The sequence below is a fragment of the Lissotriton vulgaris genome, chromosome 7 (assembly GCF_964263255.1).
Source record: "Lissotriton vulgaris chromosome 7, aLisVul1.2, whole genome shotgun sequence".
NCBI lineage: Eukaryota > Metazoa > Chordata > Amphibia > Caudata > Salamandridae > Lissotriton > Lissotriton vulgaris.
In genome coordinates this window covers 1,714,590,930-1,714,612,390 of record NC_141695.1, presented here as the reverse complement: position 1 = coordinate 1,714,612,390, position 21,461 = coordinate 1,714,590,930, and the positions used below count along the sequence as shown (strand labels likewise).

At 41.5% G+C, this 21,461-nt stretch overlaps 1 protein-coding gene across 1 annotated transcript in view; it reads right to left on the bottom strand.

The window, feature by feature from the left end:
• PLEKHG6 (pleckstrin homology and RhoGEF domain containing G6) overlaps positions 1-21,461 on the bottom strand; it is a 153,323-nt gene that overhangs the window by 46,886 nt on the left and 84,976 nt on the right. Inside the window, exons 3-4 of the mRNA XM_086932876.1 lie at positions 19,700-19,846; positions 2,990-3,154 (exon numbers count right to left, since the gene is read on the bottom strand). Of these exons, the coding sequence (XP_086789002.1) occupies positions 2,990-3,154; positions 19,700-19,846 (312 nt within the window). The remainder of the gene's footprint in view (positions 1-2,989; positions 3,155-19,699; positions 19,847-21,461) is intronic.

Genomic DNA, 21,461 nt, shown 5'->3' with positions numbered 1-21,461 from the left:
GAGGGTAGGGCCCACCAGGACTTATTTGTTTGGGACTGGCACATTTATCCTGATCAGACTTTGACCCAGAACAAGAGATGCAAACACACAATGAAGAAAAGGATGGAAAAACTATGACAAAGGAAGAAAGCAGGGGTGAAAAGGAAACTACAGGGCTGAGATAAAGGGGCAGGGAGTGTCTGGAGGTGGATTAAAGAGGCACGAGGTGGAATCATGACTATGCAAACTTGGTTTTACTTACACCAACATTCAGCAATGCTGGGCTTGGGCTTCTGAGCAAAACTTCGGGCCAGACACTTATTCATTTACAAATTAAGCGCCTAGTATATCCTTATTATTAGGGGATGTGTATATGTACGTGCATCTTTGCCTGTGGATGTCAGTACGTCCAGCTTTGTGCATATGGATTTGTTCATTTGTGTGCATTTATAATCTGTAATAAGTTAAATTAGGGGTAGTGTTTGAGAAGGCCTGGCATGGTCTCTCTAAGGAAACATCTCGTGTTTACCTGGACTTAGTTTTTACCCTGCTTAATCTCTGGGTGACATTCCAGACTACAATGCATCTGGAGTCATGGAAGAGTCATGTACCTTGCCAAAAAGCTGGTTAGTTCTCCGGGCCTTTGATAGTTCACCAGATATGTTTTGACAAAGAAAATCCTTGTATCCTGTGGTCAATCAATTTCTTTTTAATATTGTGTAAATATACATACATACATACATACCAACATCAAGTTTGGGAGGAACTGATGAATTCTCTGCCATTTAGCAAAGTCCAGAATCGAAGAAGAGGACTGAAGCCTTCTTCCCGCTTGACATGAAGACAAGTTCATATCCAGGTACAACAGTAGATTGAATACACCTTTATGTAGACCACAACCCATCAGTCATTCCCCACTATGAAACCTCAACGACCTGCACGCTTATCAGTGTGTACAACTTTGTTAGTTTGTGTGTTTGGGGTGAGTGTGTTTATGTGTATATCCATGAAGAGAGATATGCATATGAAAGTTGCATGTTTGAGCTTAAGAAAACAGGTAGCCTTGCAACTATCTAATGCTCTGAAATAATGCTCGCCATGTGTGCATTTAATTGTACTCAACATGCAATGGACCGATCAATCATGCTAATCTTAAACATGATTAGTTCATAAAACCCAAAAGCTATTGTGATGAAGGTTTTATGTGCAACCTGCAAGTCACATGTTTGAGTGCTCAAGGGAACGGTTCAGAATTTCATCCTTTAAATTTCAATAAAATAAGGACCTTGTCTATTGGGCAGTAGTAGACCGCTGGAACAACCAATGGGTACATTAGCAACGTGTGATATACCAAAGTATGTTAGGAAGAGCAAGGATGTCCAATCTGTATTGGTACTAAAGTCCTAGTGCTGTGCGAACAGCTGTGGTAAATGGACCTTTGGTTTGACTCAGTGGTTTGACCTCCTTGTCTCTGCAGTGGCCACACCCTTTGTGTGTCTACCTGATGGGATCCATGTATTCGTTTTGCTCGCTATCAGAGGAGAAGGCTGTGTTGGACCGTGCACACATATGTGTAACAGAAGGTAGAAGTTGTATACTTACACCTCGCCAGGTCATGGTGAAACTGATGGTTGGGGGTATGCAGGTCTTTTAGTGAGGTGCACTCACCTCTGCAACTTTACCCCCGGGAGAGGATTCTTCTGTCCCCTCTGAAAAACCCATCCAGCCTTGTGTAACTGCGGTCCATTGGTTAATCTTATGTACATATGTGGTAGAGTGTGGAATGTGACGTATGTCGTGTGTTGCATGTTTGTGAGGTCATGTGCAGCATGATTGGGGTCCTTCATGAGAACCAAGGTTTGTTTTCAGGTTGCCTTTCATATGTAACAAACTATATGTGGCTGCCCTCTATAAACTCATGGCTTATCTAGGATGGATTAGGCAGCACTCATTGACCTCTGGTCATCACATATCTGCTGTATCTGTGACCATGGAATGACCAGAAAAGGTTTTATGGCTTTGTTAGCGTAGGCTCCTGCTGTGCCAGTGGATAACCTACCCCTGCTTAGATTACCTGGCCCATCTGTGGCTATGAGGACCTCTCGCCTTTGTCTGCCCCAAGACTGCTCTGGAAATCACTTATATCGCTCTAAAGTAATCTACACTGTCATCCTTAGAATGCTCGTTCCTTTGACCAGTTGGGTGAACTTTCATTCCTCCTTTGTGAAGAAAGTCTGGCAATATGGCTCCTATCATGGCTGGCCAGGGTTTCTGTTTATGAAGACAAAACACCCTTTTTCCCACCAGTGTCTCCTTGAATTGGATAAGAACTGGCCCTCCAAGACCAGTCTTTAGTATTTGCCTGGATCACAGAAGAAGCTCGACCCATGCAGTATTTCCTTCTCTCCCACCCAACAAAGTTAAGGAATAAGCCAAGGCATTGCTAGACTGCTGCTAGAACACCTCTTTGGAAGTCTTTTCTGCCTTGCATGGTCACAAGAAGAAGAGAAAATGCCTGACCCTGAAGGATAAACAGCAGACGGCAGCAGTCTGGATCAACATGGAGGATGGCTTGAGTGACAGAACCTGCCCTGGAGATAGCAGTCTGCAGCTATCTGGCTAGGACAGACTTCTACCACAACTACTTCATCTATGTGTACTTGGACCAATCTAAGGACTGTCCCTTCTGGCACGTCTGCTTTGCCTCTCGACCACCATGTTGTCTCTCTTTGTTTCTTAATACCTTTGGGTGCAAAGACACAGGACAAACATAGCAGAGCATACCCGGACACACTGCAGCTCGATCCATTATTGAGAGAAAGAGACAGACTAGAAAAACAAGAATGAGATAGAGACATCTTCATGTTGTAAGGGAGATGCATTCATGTCTGAGACTACCCAGACAGGTGTAAACATTAAATTCGGGTAACATTGACAATGGTGTGCGCCAATATGTGAATCAGTGGAGTGGATCTGTGTTCATACATCTGGATCACTTTGTGCACCTCACCTCGTGGCCCCTGACAATGTCCCTCCAGGAGTTTTCCAGGCGAATGCTGGTCTCATTTCCTTCTCTGATTTCCCAGTGCAGGCGAATATCGCGAGATAAACGGGGGAGGCCGTACATGCTGTAAGCAGTCAATTTGTTCCGGAGCAGCGCAACTTCAGTAGAAATCTGTGGAAGATACAAAATTGTCATTGTCCTCCAACATAAAGAAGCAAACTGGATACAGACCTTTAACCCCAACTTGACTGGACTAAACAGTGATGCAGAATTCCAAGCTTTGACTCCTGCACCACTATTGGAGATTAAAACACTCAGCAATTTAATCTAATACCTTCTGTTATTGGTCATATGAATCAAAATAAGTGCAGATTGCAATCATTCAGAATAACAACAAGCGAAGAGTATAGCATAGTCCCTTTTATTGAGGATATCGAGTACCAGCTACTAAATTGTGAGTGCAGAGTTTAACGTTCAGGAGTTACATATGATAGGAAGTATTGTTATCACTGTCTAGGAACAATTTCTGTAGTGACAATGGCTTCTATTGTACATTGGCAAATGTCACCAAGTAGATTGCTTTAAACTTACTTATTTTTACTCCATTTTTTGGCAATAAACATGCCAAGGCGAGAAGCATGTCCTGTCCTCAGCCAGTCCCAAAAGTATTAAGACGTGCTGTGTCTTGTTCTTTTGCAGATTATTTCCTGGTAGCTACCTCACTGTCAGTGTTCTATGTTTAAAATACATTTCATTCAGTGGCATCTCACCTCTGATGAGCATGCAGAAACACTGCACGCTTGCGGAAAAACATGCCTTTATTTTAACTTTCCTCGAATGCCAAAACTGCAGTACGGACACCTGAAAATCCCCTCTACCCAGGTGTACGAAGACTAGATATACATCATTAAAATATCATATCCTATAGGATTATTTTGAAGGCTCCCCTTGGCTTTTCAGGGAATCTATTGAATCAGAACTGTGGCTGGAAAGAAAGGAAATATGGGGAGCGGTAAATGGTTAGAACAAAAGCACTGCTGATAGAGTTACACAAGAATGAAAGGCATGCAAGTGATATGACCAGTTACTTGACATTCCTGGACTAAGTTTTCACAAATCACCAAATTTTGTGTGTTCTCTGTTTTGTTTTGCAGACTCTGCCTACACCATCAGTATTTCTGCCTATCAACAAGCGAGTTGACTGCGTTTTTTCACTTTCTTCCTTTGCATACAGACGTTCTACATGATCTTTAGAAGGCTTAACAGTCCCTCCATATGTAACACAACCCGCAATAGCCTTATTACATTTCGGCTGGGTGTAATGCATCAGTATTCCTGCTCCCGTAATTACCAATATGATGGTGAGCTGTAATTATGGGTTGTTAGAATACCACAGTATTCCCACGTGGGACCCCTAACGACCCCTAAGGAATAAGGAACTACTGCAGGAATATGCATTACCACACCCAATTTTAGTAGTCATAAATATAAATTATTTAATACAGAGCGTTCTTTGCGGCATTGCAATGCTAGCTGTTGTGATTCGAGATTCTCCTCGCTTGATATTATCGTATTCTGCGTGTTTTAGCCTTGTTGTTGTAGAATAATACTAATTTAAGGAAATCCCAGGGGCGTGGCTAGCGCCGAAAGATGGCGGCGTACCAGCAGAGCTCTGGACCCGGACAGACACAATGTGGTTTTGGCTGTCAGAGGATGAACATCCTGAGTAAAAAATGAACTCCCTCATGTCCTAAGTGTTCCTCATGCGGCTGTTGGAGTCCTTTAAGAGGTTCATGAGCTATATCACACAACATAACGAGTTGGCGCGTCAGTCACCAGATATGTGTGAAACAAGCTTCAAAATGCCACCCGTCTCTCCTCAGAGGGCTGTGGTATTGCCTCGGACATCACGCTGCGAGATTGGATTTACAACCCTAAACTCAAGCAGGCCAGCGCGATATTCCAAGTATCTTGTGGTGTGCTTGTCCCAACGCTGTGAATCTGCTAAAAAGATGCTCTATGGGAATACCTTGCTACCTTAGGAGCACCTATATAAAATGGCAGCCACAAGAGTTCCACCCGCTTTATAAAAATGTCTAAACCTCTGCTATCTGGCTATCTCGGTCTCAGTGTTCTGCTATTTAGGTCTTGGCTAGGCAGCGCTTGCGCTGTCTCTTCGAGACATGTTGTATTCAGGATATGTGCATGAAGATCTGCCTACTTCCCGCCCATCTTTTTAATTGCCTCTGTCCCTGTCCTTTGTAAATGGTGTCTTTTCATTGGTCATTAGCTTTGTAGTCCCTTCTTAGTACCTCCCTGTCTCTTTTTGTAACCTCCCATGAGCACACCCCCTACTACATGTGTTACGCCCTAGGTTTTAAAACAGCCTCAAGGCACTGTTTTGATAAAGGCCTTTAGACAGGACACTCACTTGGTCCTAAACAAGGTTGGAAGTGGTTACTTAACTCACTAGCACATCTCACATTTATATTAGACCTTCTATAAATTTCCCTTCATCAGCCCCACATAGAGTACAACTTAATCCGGAATTAATGTAATAATTATTTTGTAACATTTCAAAGCTACTAATTGTATATATTGAATGTACTGTGGTACTGTCTTGCATGCAATGCATTATGGGTAGGGTGGATTTACCTTATCTTCAAGGTTTAAAATGCTCATTTGGGACCTCTAGGTGCAGCTTGAGGTACTGCACCTACACATCTCACATTTATATTAGATCTTCTATAAATGTCCCTTCATCAGCTCCACATAGAGTACAATCTAATCAGAATTAATATAATAATTGTTTTGTCACATTTCAAAGCAATTAATTGTATATATGGACATAGCTATTTGATTGTACTAGTGGTACGGTCTTGCATGCAATGCATTATGGAAGTACCATATGTGACCAAAAGTTTGATGCTCACTAGGGACCTCTAGGCGCAGCTTGCGGTACTGCACCTAAACATCTCACATTTATGTTAGACCTTCTATAAATTTCCCTTCATGAGCTCCACATAGAGTACAACCTAACCTAATCCAGAATTAATATAATTCTTTTGTCACATTTCACAGCTACTAATTGTATATATGGACATAGCTATTTGAATGTACTCGTGGCACAGTCTTGCATGCAATGCATTATGGGTAGGGTGGATTTACCATATCTTCAAAGTTTATGATGCTCACTAGGGACCTCTAGGAGCAGTTTGCAGTACTGCACCTACCACATCTCACATTTATATTAGACTTTCTATAAATTTCCCTTCATCAGCTCCACATTAAGTACAACCTAATCCGGAATTAATATAATAATTATGTTGTCACATTTCAAAGCTAATTTCCGAATGTTGCTGACGCAAGGGGATATTCACAAGGTGAGGAATCTACACGGCAGATGTATCTATCGGAAATTTGAGTGCAATGCATTATGGGAGTACCATATGTGACCAAAAGTTTATGATGCTCATTAGGGACCTCAAGGAGCAGCTTGCGGTACTGGCAGTACTGGTGCCTTGCTTACTAGGGACCTCTAGGAGCAGCTTGCGGTACTGGCAGTGCTGGTGCCTTGCTTACTAGGGACCTCTAGGAGCAGCTTGCGATACTGGCAGTGCTGGTGCCATGCTCACTAGGGACCTCTAGGAACAGCTTGCGGTACTGCACCTAGATATACGATGCTGGTGCCTGGCTCACTATGCAATCATTTGCAATGCACTAGGACTTACATTACTGAAAGTATGAGCTATTGGCTTTGCATTATTTGCAACACCAATACCTCAAACTATCAGTAATACAAGACCTATTGCATTGCAAATGCGTGTTTTATGTTTTGGCAAAGTACTACTGACTGTATGAGGAGACAAACAGAGGCAAGCAGTCGTAATGAGTGACAAGTTGTGTCAAATAGTTGTTAAATAGTTGTCAAGTAATTGTAACACATTGTGGCAACCAGTGTCAAGTCGCGGTGTCTGCAAGTTTCTGCAAGTATTTAAAAAATAACCCACTGATTTAATTAATTGCCGGCTTGAAGTACCTCATGCTTGCATGTCTAATGTATTTCTGCATCATCTGGAGAAGCTACACGAGACAAAATAATGTAAAGAAGCAGGTGCACTTTTAGGCTGCTTACAGTCATTGTCTCCGATACAGACTACAATTTTCTAGGGGCGTAGGTCACATTCCACTCGTAACTACAAGTGGCGGCAAGTAGTGACGAACTGTGTCAAGTAGTTGCAAATAATGATATCTGCAAATGTCAAGTTTCAATGTCAAATGGCTAAATTAAAAATATCAATGCATTACTTGTGATATCATGAAAAGCAGTCACAGGGGAGGATTATTGCACAGAAGTTGCTGCATTTTTTAAAACTGGTTATCATATCTGATACAGGCAACCGTATCCTAGTGTTGAATGCAAGTGATATCAAATTGTGGTAGGTAGTGGTGCCTCCAAGCATCTGCAAGTGTCTACAAATACACCACTCATTTCACTTAAAGCTGGTTCAAAGCCTATTATGCTTCAACGTCTAATGTGAATCTGCTGCATGTAGCCCAAAAGGTTAAATGCGTGCACCTTGTCTGACATACGTTCGCCATTGATTGCTCTGCTACACAAAGAATCTTATATCTGAATTCAAAAGTATTCAAAAGTTCCCTGAACACTATTTTTGGGATTTTGTCTCCATCAAGCATAGCAATGTATGTTAACAGTGCACGTTCCTTGCCTTTCTATTCAATCTGCACTTTAGCAGAATTGTTGCTTGCACCTCTACTTTCTGGTTGACTTGTCGACTAGCAAATGAGACTGTATATAGTCAAAGATATCACTCAGGCAGCTACATAATACATTACGGACTATAACACCACATTCCGCCACATCAGATATCTTCAAGTGCTAAGGAACAAATGCAATTTCTCTAAGCTTAAAGCTGCATGATCATGGCAGACACTAGAGAAAGATCACAGAATTGAACCCCGAGGGTCCAAAGACCATAGAGACCCCAAAGAACAAAAACCAGACCAAAAAGGAACTAAACAAGATCCGCAGTCACCAAATTCCCCAGTAAGAGAGAAACAGGACTTTTTTTTAAAGCGTGGACATTATACTATCGAAACTCAACGTTCTCCATGATCTAAAAGCAAATACTGAACTCCTTCAATCGGAAATGGGTGGTCTCGTCCAAGATGTATGTGCACGGACTATCAGGCTGGACGAAACAGAATCTTGCATCAGTTGAAGATAAGCAGATCTCTATTACAAAATCTTTGGAATTAATGTTGCAGAAAATAATCTCTCTAGAAAAAGAAATATCATCCTTGGAAGATAGAAACAGGAGAGGTAACCCCTGAATATTCGGCTTAGCAGAAGGGCAAATCTTGCATCTTCTTCCTTGAAGCGGGGATTCGTCGGGTCCATGAACTTACTTTTGGCCATATCTTTTTTAGATTGAATAGGCCCACAGTATCCCAACACATGTCACCAATATCTCCCTAAACAAACCAAGGGCCCTAATCTTCACTACTCTAAGGTACCAGCATACTACAATGATACTTTACCGTACAAAGAAAATAGAAACTGTCAACTGGATGATTACAAAATTGGTAACGCACAAGACTATGCAAGGCCTATAGTGGAGCAAAGAAAAAAATTCTTAGCTCTTCACTAAGATCTCCGCTCCCTCAACAGATCTTACTCCTTTATTGGCTTAGCAAAATTAAAGATCATCTTTGAATATTCCCCACATATCTTCGATGAACCAAAAGATTTGGAAACTTCCATACACAAAATATTTGAAAATCAAATTTCACATTGAATATTGGTTTAAATGATATGATATCCCTCACTACTCTGTAATGCCACTCCTCTGATACAGGTAAGAGCGGTGGGGCCGGCTGGGAGGGGGGTGGAGTGGGGGGGGGGGGGGATTTCAAGAGACTACCACTAGGGAAAATGAAATAAATAATACATTTTCCCTCATGGTCGTCTCTCAAAATCCCCCGCCCCCCCCAGCCAGCCCCACCGCTCTTACCTGCAGCAGCTGCAGCTGTCCGATACGAAAATCTCATGTGTTCTACTTTACATTGCCACCATTGTAACCCCCAATGTATTGCTGATCGGATTCATTTAGCAAATAACCCTTGTGGTGTAAATTGTTCTTGAGATATGGCCTTGTGGTTCAGATGTTATATCTTGTCTCAGCTGATATATAATCTTATTCATAGATTCGCTCCCATAAGAGTTTTCATAAAGCTATTTGTTCCTCTTTTTGGATTGGCTTAAGCACACATCTATGGATGATCAGCTGTAGTTATCCTTCTACGGTCAATGAAAAAATATTATACCATATAATAGGTGGTTGCAACACTCCTCTATGGTCAATAATGTTGTGGGTAATCATGTATGGTTACATTAAAAATGCTATCATATCACACTATAGGTTAATCTATGGTTAAAATAGGTTTAAGCTATGTTTAATGTAATTTATCTTTGCCTATTCTTCTACGGTTGACCATCTATGGCTAATTTAGAAATGTTACTTTATCAGTTGATAGGTGTTCACAGTAATTTCATAATCCTGCTCGGGTCCGGACCCAATGTGGCTGTTATTCTCTGCTCCCAGGCCTACATGGCTCCTTTTTTGCTTCGGGGGTTGGCTGTTCTGGGGTGGAGACTGGTGTGCATTTTGTCAATATTAAGGTTTTGTTTATCTATACCGAAGGTCAGATCTACGTTGTTAAGGATCTCATGTAACACTTTAATCAATATTCATGTGCTACTAGGCTTGTCCTCCTCTTTTCCCTTCTGGTCCTTCCATTCCCCTCTCTCTCTTTGGAATCTCCCTCCTACCACAGACTAATTGTAGAGAAGTGTGGCTCAATGGTTAGAGCGGCAGATCCTGATGCAAGAGTCTGGCCGGGACCAGGGTTCAATTCCCACCTCGGCGGGTCTCTGGCTCAATTTCCTCGGACCTGATAATTCTCGCCTCAGTGCCTTTTCTGATCATGAGCCCCACTCTGCACCTCTGGGCAATAGCTTGCTTAATCTCTACAACGGCCCCAACAACGCTGAGGATGCCTGACTTCACCTTGGGGGTGCCCAGGAGTGGGCTCCTCACAGGGAAAGGCCAGGAAGGGTTCCTCTGCGGTATTCGTACAAGCGCCGAGATGCCTACGGGTAGTCGTGCACTATATAAGTGCGTAATTATTGTTCATTCTAGCCCAGATTTAAGAAATTAAGATGGTTTCCCTTAACACCAAGGGATTAAACCATACTATCAAATGGAAATAGATTTTACACTCTTGCAGCAAATTAAAAAGTGATATCCTACGACTCCAAGACGCAAAAGCCAGGCTGATGGAAGGTGGCAGCATGCAACATAACTGATTATCTGACTACGCTTGCTCCCCCACTTGCAAAAAGACAAATGGGATATTCACCTTGATTTTGATACTATTGCCCAGGATGACTAAGACAGATAGCTTATTTCCAAAATTACAAAAAAAATCCCTCCCTTTGCATAGCAAATATTCATGCCCAAACGATGGACGACCCAAGATCCTGGTCAACTCTCAACCAGAGGCTTCTTGAAATCCGACCAACAACAATCTTATCTTAGCAGGAGACCTAACCTACCCTAAAACACCACCCTGGACAGATCATCACAATAGACATACAGGTCCAATCACTCAGATGCTCTGGTTCAGAAACTTACTAAGGACAATGAACTTTTGGTGCCTTCAAGTTCCAGAGGGCGCCTAATATCCTCATAGCCATAAATCCTTATCCAGATTTTTTTTTTTATTAGCAAACCTGATTCAATCAGTATCCAATCCCACCATTTAGCCTATTATTGTAATGGACCATGTTTGCATCACTGTTACCCTAGACTGATCTGATTCTCCTCCTAAAACTAAATCCTGGAGAATGAATGATGAGGTTCTTGAGGCTTCTGCCTTCAGGAATTTAGTGGCACAAGCATTAACCATTTATGATAAGATAACATTGCCTCGGAGGTTAAGGAATGCACTAAACGGGATGCTATGAAAGCTACCATTAGGGGCGTGATGCTAGGTTTAATGGCAAATAAAAACAAGCAGTTGAACACTTAACTAAATGGTCTGGAGAAACAAATCTAGATTTTAGAAAAAGACAGGATCAAAGACCTTAAATCTAACAACACCTCGAAAATCAAACATTTTTAAGTACAAAAACAACAAAATAGTTAAAGGGCATATGTATGGTCAACCAAACTAAAAATCCAAAAACCTTCTAGAGCACAGTAAAGCTCGGAGATTACTGGCTCTCACCCTCAAGAATGCTAAAAAAAATTCCATCATCATTTCAGCCATTAAAGATCATGTAGGGTGCCTAAACAATGATCCCGCAAAAACTGGGAATACATTTCATAACTTCTAGTCACAATTATATAATCCCACGAAGACAGGTGGTACTGATTGTGCAGCCACCAGTTAATCCTTTCTAGATCCTGTCCGACTCCCCCACAATCCCAAATGAGGCAACGTCTCCCCTCAATAACCGCATTACACAGAAAAAAAATTGCTCAGCCATCAAATCCTTAAAAGCAAACAAAGCCCTGGGTCCATGCGGTTTTCCTGCTTCTTTTTACCATGGCTACCAGCAAATATTGGCACTGCATGTTCTGGACTGGTTGGTATGTGTGACCACCTTTGGGCCGGATACTCACAAATTGAGGCAGGCAGTCCTCAAAAATTGGCACCTGTTGGAGGACCTTGAATGCCCCTTCCAACGCCCCATTTTTGCATACAGAAAGAACCGCAGTTTGGGCCAACACATTGTGCGAGCAGATCTCCCCAAGTCCCCACCCAAACATGATCTCCGAGCTCTATGGGACATGAAACCGGTAGAGGGACACCATAGATGTGGGAATTGCGTCTCGTGCAGTAGCACCATTGAGGGTAGTGAGTTCGAACACCAAGGAACTAAATGGAAACATCTGGGGTTTTCAAATTGCAAAACCAAAAATGTTATTTATGCTTTGATCTGCCCCTGCCCTAGGCTATATATAGGGAAGACAAATCAGCAGGTGAATCTACGAATAGGACAGCATCGATCAAGGATCAAAAAGAGAATATTAACAGCCCCGGTGGTAGAACATTTCATTGAAATGTCCCATAATGAGAATGATTTCCAGTGGACTGTTCTACACACCATGAGCCACGTACAGCGCCCTGCGGACATTGAAAAAATGCTACTTGAGAAAGAAGCATATCTAATTTTGAAATTTAATTGCACGTTGACTGGCCTTAACACCATGTCCGAACTGTCGAGAATTTGAGACTTGGTGTCATACGGCCATGTTGTCACTATTGCGCTCCATTCTTTAATGATTTATGAGGGAATTGTTGTAACCCATAGCGTTTCAATCATTCAGAACATATATTTGCCTTTCATTGCTTGCCATTTAATTGACCTCGGATTGACTTGATCACATCAGAATGGGGTTTGCACTTCAAATCCCAGAATGCACCTCAGCCCAAGTAGCGCTACCCAGCAGTGTTCCTTTAAGTATGTGGAAATGGCTGCCGCCTCTTCCTGCTAACATTCAGTGAGAGAGAAGCACCGTATCTGAGCTTCTAAAAGAAAAGGTTCTCGAGGTGAGCGTAACAAACGGAGTAGTCGATCTGCTTAGAGATCTTCATTTGTTGTGCCTTCCGCCAACTAACTATCCGCGCGTCTTTTCAGACCACGACGGTACGTGACTGAAAAGCGCAGAGCGGAATCAAGTCACTGCGATTCCTGACAGCCCCGGCTGGGGCCGCAGAGTGGGGGCGAGGCGTGTCATTACCAGCAAAAACGAAAGGTACATTTGATTGCTGTGCACTAGTGTGCCATAACGCTAAGTCTCGTTTTTTGTCAAACACATTAAAAGGCCCATATTTATTTAGTGCTTTGCTCTTCCAGGCAAAAGGGTAGAAGTTTCTGCCGCCTCCAACAAAAGAGCGTGAAAGGTATAACAACTTAACAAAATAAAATATTGTGCTTTTTATGAAAAAGAAACCTTCATGTAAACACGGAAGTTTCCCCCTTATGACAAATGGGTACATATTTCCCATGCAGGATTCCAAGAAAAGACAATCCTCCGCCCCCCAGCCCCTTCTGGCCACAAAATCGATCCATAAAAAGGTATGAACCTTCCAATATTATCCCTGTTTTGCAAACTAAATGCGGGATGTGATTCTATACACTGGAGACCATATAGTAAATAAAGACAACACCTCTTTTCCAGGTTGGTGTTGTCATTGAAGTTATCCTGGTTGCGCCCTGAATAGAGGATTTGGTCCATTAATAGAAACCCATACAGGCCAACCTATTACCGATACTCAGGTATTTTTAATTCTATTCAAACGGTTCTTCTTTCTTTGAAGAGGCCATTTGGTTGTATTAAAACAGTTTGTTTTTTACATTCCAACAGAACAATATCAAGAGCCCTGATGATAGTTTGGAAACCCCATGCCCAAACTTGAAACGCGTCGGCTATCCAGCAAGAGTTAATTATATACATTGAATGTTTACTAAAAATATATCTGCCTAACGCTTGTTTGCTCTTGTATTGAACTGGCTCTTTTTTCGTATTTTTGATTTGTTTGTATCAAATTGTCCAATCGTAATGTTTATGGTCCAGCACTGTATTATTTGTGGGATGTTACATTTGAAATCTTTTTTTCACACAGTCTTTTTCACACAGTATGTTAGTATCATTGTGTAAATGTAGGTTAGTGTTAATTGTCAATAATTGTGCATGTTGTATTATCTATCTGCCAAACAAAATTGTTTTTTGAAACATTTATAAAGAAAAGGGTATAAATAAATATACCGGACCAAATTTAACGTTTTCGTTTATTGGGTCCCCAAAACGGAAGTGATTGAGTGAGGGGGCATATTTTGTTTGTTTTCATTATATAGGGTCCAGCCCTCCCTCAGCCCCGCCAAGGACCTATCTCCTCTTTTGTGTTCAGGAATTTAGTGGCACAAGCATTAACCATTTATGTTAAGGTTAACATTGCCTCGGAGGTTAAGGAATGCACTAAACAGGATGCTATGAAAGCTACCATTAGAGGCGTGCTGCTAGGTTTAATGGCAAATAAAAACAAGCAGTTGAACACTTAACTAAATGGTCTGGAGAAACAAATCTAGATTTTAGAAAAAGACAGGATCAAAGACCTTAAATCTAACAACACCTCGAAAATCAAACATTTTAAAGTACAAAAACAACAAAATAGTTAAAGGGCATATGTATGGTCAACCAAACTAAAAATCCAAAAACCTTCTAGAGCACAGTAAAGCTCGGAGATTACTGGCTCTCACCCTCAAGAATGCTAAAAAAAATTCCATCATCATTTCAGCCATTAAAGATCATGTAGGGTGCCTAAACAATGATCCCGCAAAAACTGGGAATACATTTCATAACTTCTAGTCACAATTATATAATCCCACTAAGACAGGTGGTACTGATTGTGCAGCCACCAGTTAATCCTTTCTAGATCCTGTCCGACTCCCCCACAATCCCAAATGAGGCAATGTCTCCCCTCAATAACCGCATTACACAGAAAAAAAATTGCTCAGCCATCAAATCCCTAAAAGCAAACAAAGCCCTGGGTCCAGACGGTTTTCCTGCTTCTTTTTACCACGGCTACCAGCAAATATTGGCACTGCATGTTCTTACCCTCTTACCCATAACTTTGGCTCAACAGGTAATCTTGGAGACTCCTTCTCAGAGGCACATATCTTGGTTATTCCCAAGTAGGGGAAATACCTCCTCGATACAAAATAATTTAGACATAGTTCGTTATTAAATACAGTTGCTAACATTTATACTATCATTTTAGCACTCTGACTTGAGAAAGTCCTTCCTTAACTCATACATCCATATCACACAGGTTTTGTAAAAGGGCGCATAGCAGCTGATATTAGGGTTTTCCCCCATTTTTTTGTGAAAGCAAAATTACTTTCCACTCCAGCCATGGCTATGGCTCTGGACACAGAAAAAAACATTCAACAAGGTTTCTTGGCACTTCCTAAAAGCCACTTTTGAAAATGTCAATCTAGAATCAAGATTTATCTGCTTCTCCATAGCAATATACAGTAACCCAATGGTCCTCATTAAACTTAATGGACATATTTCCGATGCTTTTAATCTAGCTCAAGGTATGAGGCAAAGGTGCCACTTATACCCTTTATTGTTCCTTCTAACAATCGAACCCTGCTACAAACTATTAGTAATAACACAAAACTCCATGGTATTACTTTCAAAAGCGTATCTTAGAAATTTGCTGCATATGCAGACTGGGTCCTAATTTTTCCATATGAGACAGAAAGCACCATCCCAGACATTCTTAATGTGATCACAGAGTATGCCAAGGTCTCAGGCTTCCTTAAATATGGAGAAAACCTAAATCTTCCCCCTCAATAACTTGTATCTTCCATTTATGGACTCAACTTCAAACCTCAAATGGCAATCTAACAAACTTAAAAACTTGGCAATTGAGTTTGCAGAAACTATCTCAGAAACTAAAATTCTCACAGAAACCTTCCTCCTTGCAAAGATCAAAAAGTTAACTGAGGAGTGGTCTCTGAAGTTTATTACATGGCAGGGTAAGACTGAAACCGTTAAAATGTTAATTGCCCCTCAAATAACATATCTCATTTTGCTGCCACTGCACTTCTCCAACTCCTTCTTTACATCTCTCAATGCTCAAATATAAGCTTTTATTTGGAAAGCAAAAAAAGGCAAGAATTTCCCTCTGTAAATTGAAATCTAACAAAGAGTTGTATGAAGCTCCCTAAGTTCATATTCTATCAAACCGGCTTCAAATTTAGACCAATCTCTGGTGGTTGCATCCATTTGTTCCTCATCACTCTACTTGAAAGTACATAGTGATGGACCTAACTTCCACTCTCTCGCCCATAAGTATCCTAACAAAACATATGAAGGTACCTCATTCTTACCAAACTGTTAAAGCCTCTGTCTCCGCTATCAGAAATTAGATAAATACTTCCCTCATAGAATCAAAGGTTCAGAGCTAGCTTTCCTATTGTTCAATCCAACCATAAAAATTGATCCTAACCCCTCTTTTTTGGGAGAGATGGGCCTCTCTTGTATTACTATAGGTTAAGGACATTATATTCTCAAATGACTGGCTACTTTTGCCACACTAAAATCGTTCACCAACCAATTGATTTTTATAACTTCCTGTCTCTTAAAGTGGCTTTAAAAAACATATAAAGCAGAGTGTCTCAATTTCCTTCAGAACTTAAAATCCAAAAATCATAAAGTCTCCACAATCTATAAAATACCTTTTTTAAAACCTCTCCAGCTTTAACAGACGAGATCCAGAAAACTTGGGAAGTGTCATGAACTGAATAGAACAATAACCCCATACCGACATCACAAAGGTTAAATATCTGGAAATCTATGCTATTGCATACAGTCTTCACCTCTCATCTTACAGTGCAAACGTTGGACATTGTGGACTTCAGAACGGTTAAATAAGCTTGCTCTTTTATCTTCAGCTGCTTGTTGGCATTGCCAACACACAACAGATGATCTAGAACATTTGATGTTTTACTGCAAAAACATTAACCCCTTCTGGATATTTATTCAAGATACTCTAGCAAACATCTTCAACATACAAAATTCCTCTATCACATACCATAATCTCTCTAGGCATCCATGCAGCATCAGACTCGGCAACACTAAGCTCACTATCATTATGGAACTGTTTCCTCATTGACGTTCTACTTGCGAATGGCATTAAACCATTTCTTTCCAATTGGAAAAATTATAACAACATCTCATACCATACGTGGTGGGCTTGGGTATGTTACATCAGGAAAGCCACCAACCTTCTACATAATCCGCCATTTAACAAAAAGTCCCCTCAACTTTCATGGTCCTAACAGGACTTATATCTGCAAAAGATGAACCCGCCATAACTGTATCAGAAGACTCTCTCATACAATCTAAATATTCAGTACTTCTCTCCCTCTTGGTCTTCTGTCTTCATTCTACCCCGCTCTAGCTCCTTCCTCTCACACATAGGCCATTTGATGTGCTATACTAAATATACACTTTTGTTGCTCTCCAATTTCTGTTCAAGATATGCTTCTACTCCGTTTGAGATGCAAAGTGTTGCTACAATCAATCCTGACTGTTTTTTTCAATTGCTTTGTAACCTCTTTGTATCTGCTAATACATTTTGTATTTTGTTCTTTGGTAAAACAAAATGCAATTCCATTGTTTAAAAAAAAAGGAAATACCAATGTAATGCATATACAACTTCACAAGGTTTGATGTATCAAAAGAACAGTAAAAGCAAGCATTGGCAATGCTAATAGGCCTTACTTTAAAGGAATGCTGTAATGATAATGTGTAGAGTTACAAGTAGATAGTATGGGAATCGATATTTGGTTGCGTGGAAGCAAATAACAGTAGAAGAATATTGGTGTAGGTTAATAGGTCAGCTGACATTTGCAATGTCTAGCCAGACCTGAAAATCCACCTAGGGTAATGACTGATGCTCTCATCTGTGCTGCTGCCAGACAAGAACATCATAAATAATCGAGTTATTTAAGAACTTTAATAGCAGTACAATTCCATGTGTGTCCCCTTGAAAATTCAAGCTCAGGCAGCTGCATAATTCAACAAAAATGAACACAGATGTTTGGAGGGCAAGCACTTCTTTTGTGGAAGCGTACAAATTCTGCCCATTCAAAACATGTACTCCTGGCTCCCAACATGTGGGCAGAATCAAAACCCAGTTCCTGGTGATTCTCACATAATTGTCTGGCAACAGCTGCATTGTCAAGCTAGACCATAACAAGAGCTGAGAAATGAATTTGCAGTCATAAGTCACTAGCGACCATTATAGACATAGCTACTATGGATATAGAATTGGGTACAAACAAGTGTGCACCTTACTCAGCTAGGGCTTTTTTTGTCAGCCGAACGTTGAGCAAATCAGCCAGGCAATAACAAGCATGTGGGTTTGCAAACCTCTGAAAGTGGAATCACATGTGCTATTGGTGCATCATTCAAAATTCCTACATGCATAAATTAGAAAAGGTTCACTGATAGCGCAATCAAATAGACAAATAAAAACAAACCAAACCCAACCTTAGCAATCACTGTACAAGGGTGACTAATTTGTGGTATTCTGGGAATCAGGGCCTAGGACTTATTAGGGAGTACAAGGACAGTATTCAAAGATAATTCCTCTTTTCAATACTGACCAATTTCTAAAAGATGTTTGGGTGGTAGTGATCTCAGCATGCTTCTGAGCAGATACATATGACAATGTGGCTAGCGCCCACACAAAATGACAATTGTGGATGTAAAGATGTGTTACAATTACATCTGCCCCGGAGATAATTTTGTATGAATGAAAAATTGATATGACACTTCCTGGTTGAAACCTGTCACCTGTAGGTGGCACAGAGATCTTTGCAGCAATTTGCCGAGCTAACTTACCAATGGTAATCATATTAACCTTTTCCGTGCTGATGACGGAACCGCTCCGTCATCAGCACAGCTCAACCGCGGCTGGTGACGGAGCGGTTCCGTCACCAGCATGAACCCGATGCGCGGCCACCCGCCCCCCTTAGCGCTGCGGCGGAATAGCTGCCGCAGCAAAGGGGTTAATGTTGTCAAGATGTTTGGACTGTCTTCGGTGGCAGGACACTAAAATGTTCCACCTGTGAAATTGGTGGGGGATGAGGCCACAAAGATATCTAATCAGTTATATCACTAGGTGGCTCCATTACTGATAAGATCCCCACTGCCTGGCCCATGAGGATGTCTCGGAGGGGTGTAGGCAAGTTTGTCAGAGAATACGCCACTAGATGTGCAAGATCCCCCTTGCGGGTGAAGAGAAGGCTGTTGCTTCTCTCCAAGAACATCAAGCCTAGGTGATGCACTCACTACCTAGTCTTCCTTTCAAACAGAGCATTTTGAATTATAGTTCACACTACATTGCATTCTTTAAATTTGGAACCAATTTCAAGAAGCTATAGGGTGTTCCAATAGTTTGCCTACTTTTCAGTTTCACTCCTTAACACCACTCAATTGAGAGCACCTTTAAAGTCCTTCAGGACCTCAGCACATTTCATACAAATCTGGGACTCGGTCAATCATAATATTTCCTTGTATAATCAGATATTATTTCCATCTTACCCATCATTTTGTAAGGGCTATGTTTGCCTGATATAAATATTTTTAAGTCACTAATGCGCTTCTTTGTTGCAGGTTTCCTCGCTTAGCTTACCTCACCAGTGAGACCAAATGCGCAGTATTTGAAAGAGAGCTCTTGCTTCCTACACCCAGAAAGACTGGGGTATTAAACCTCAGGCTCATCAGTCCTACCATAACAACTGGCTGCTTTCATATTCAGAGAATCCTGAGAATCAAAGGTCTCTGGCAAGTAAAACCTCTGGGCTCAGAGAAACCCATAGCCTATTGATTCAGTGACGTGCGAGCTTTACAGTGCTTCACAGGGATATTTTGGGTTTAGGGAGCTAAAGTGGGACCTCTCGTGAGTTCTTTAATCTCACTGATGTGTGGTTAGTGATGCTGCTACTAGTTATCGGTCAACAATACCACCAAGAGGTAGTAAGAGGTGTCTCTAGTGGAAGACCCCGATAGGTTGGGTTGTAGGAGTAAGGTCAAACCCTACCTTGTTATTGATCTTGCGCTCCAGTGACTCCTTTTTCCTCTCGAGCTCCACATCATTGATTGACACGGGCGTCACCGTTAGGTTCTTGGTGGTTCCCCGGGAAAACGTCACGTAGTCTGGCAACCTCTTCCTTCGCTTCTGAGGCCCCTAAATGCAAAGAAAGAAGCAGCATTAGTAAGCCCCACAACAGTCACTGGGTAGGAGCCTTGCAGACAATACAAACCAGTCAAGTCTGTGTGTTAGTTATGTGCAGAGGAGAGGGGTAAGAGGCCTCTCAGAAATGCATCATGTAGCAAAGATAAGATGGAATTGGCAAGAGGGGACCAGTGAATGACCCAGTCCATCCGGTCACGTGTTGGACACCACAGTCCGATTTCACAGAGGTCTTAGGGCTTCACAGCACTATAGAGAGTCACCAAGATGCCATGACCAATGCAAGAGGTCTTGCTTAAGAGTTAAAGTGCTTAGGCTTCCAGGAAGAGCAAATGGTTTTGTTTAAGAACCAGAAAGCCCGGTAATACCAACGTATATACATTGTGTAAAGTTCGCAATGTTACTTGTAAGAATATTAAGAAAGTCACATCAGTGAACTGAAGGTGGACTCCACCCACAGTGTAGCAGCATTTTCCCTCAATTACACCCTCCCAAGCTTCAAAGCACCAATTCCTAAAACTTCACAAACTGAGTCTTTGACTGACACCAAACTGAACACATGGAGGGTTCACTTGTAGGTACAAGATGTTGGTTCAACTACAGCAACCATGAACCAGCCACTGAAAGCAGTCCTGCTTTTATCAGCCCAGCAAGTATCCCGTGATGTACCGCTGGTTGGCCAGTTCACCAGTGATTGGGCCTCACGTGCAGAGCTAGAGCAAAGTTGAGAAAGAACAGTGCTAGGCCGACTCACTTCAAGTACAGTCACCCTAATCATGACCTACACCTCCACTCACTTCAACTAAGAGGACTTTCTGCATTACAGGGCTTCATAAATTGAGTTCATGAGTGGGAGGAGTCAGGCTTAGGACTGACCCTACATAAGGCTCATGTGTGAATTCACTTGGGGGACACTACCTCGAGAACAAACAATTTTCTGCCAAATGCACTTTACTCCTCCCTTTCAAATGACCACTGGCCAACCATATTTTCAAGAAATAGCCCTCTCGTTCTTATATTTGGACAGTGTATTTTGGAATGACCAGAACACCTTCTACAAACACCTTACCCATTCACCAACCTGTGTCAAGTAGGCCACCCAAATAAACTCATTCATACAAGTTCCTCACAATAGATGCCACCCAAACTCACCTTTTCACTAATGCACTGCCATACATAAATGGTTTCTCAACTGTCAACTGAAGCTGCCATTTTAGAATGCTAATTTGAGACTGGTCCAATGGGGGCACAAGAATCAGTATTTCAGTATAACACCGCTCCTGATCCATCAGGCGCACACAGGACAAGAATGGTGGTGTGCGCTTCGTCACTCTCTGGAGACCTTTCAAAAGAATAGTAAACTTTTTGTTTCAGCATATAGAATTCTGGGATCAAAACGTACTGCATAAAATGTATGCCATTTATATCCAGTTTTTGCCATCATAATGCGATGAATATACTTGTAAATCTCTAAAAGAGAACTGAAGAGTGTTTTAAGATTTATAAAGTAGGACAAATCAATCGTCCTGGCTTCTGAGATTTCCTATGGCTCCATGATACTGCAGCACACCACACATGTTCAAGTTTAACAACATCTATTTTAGCAGCT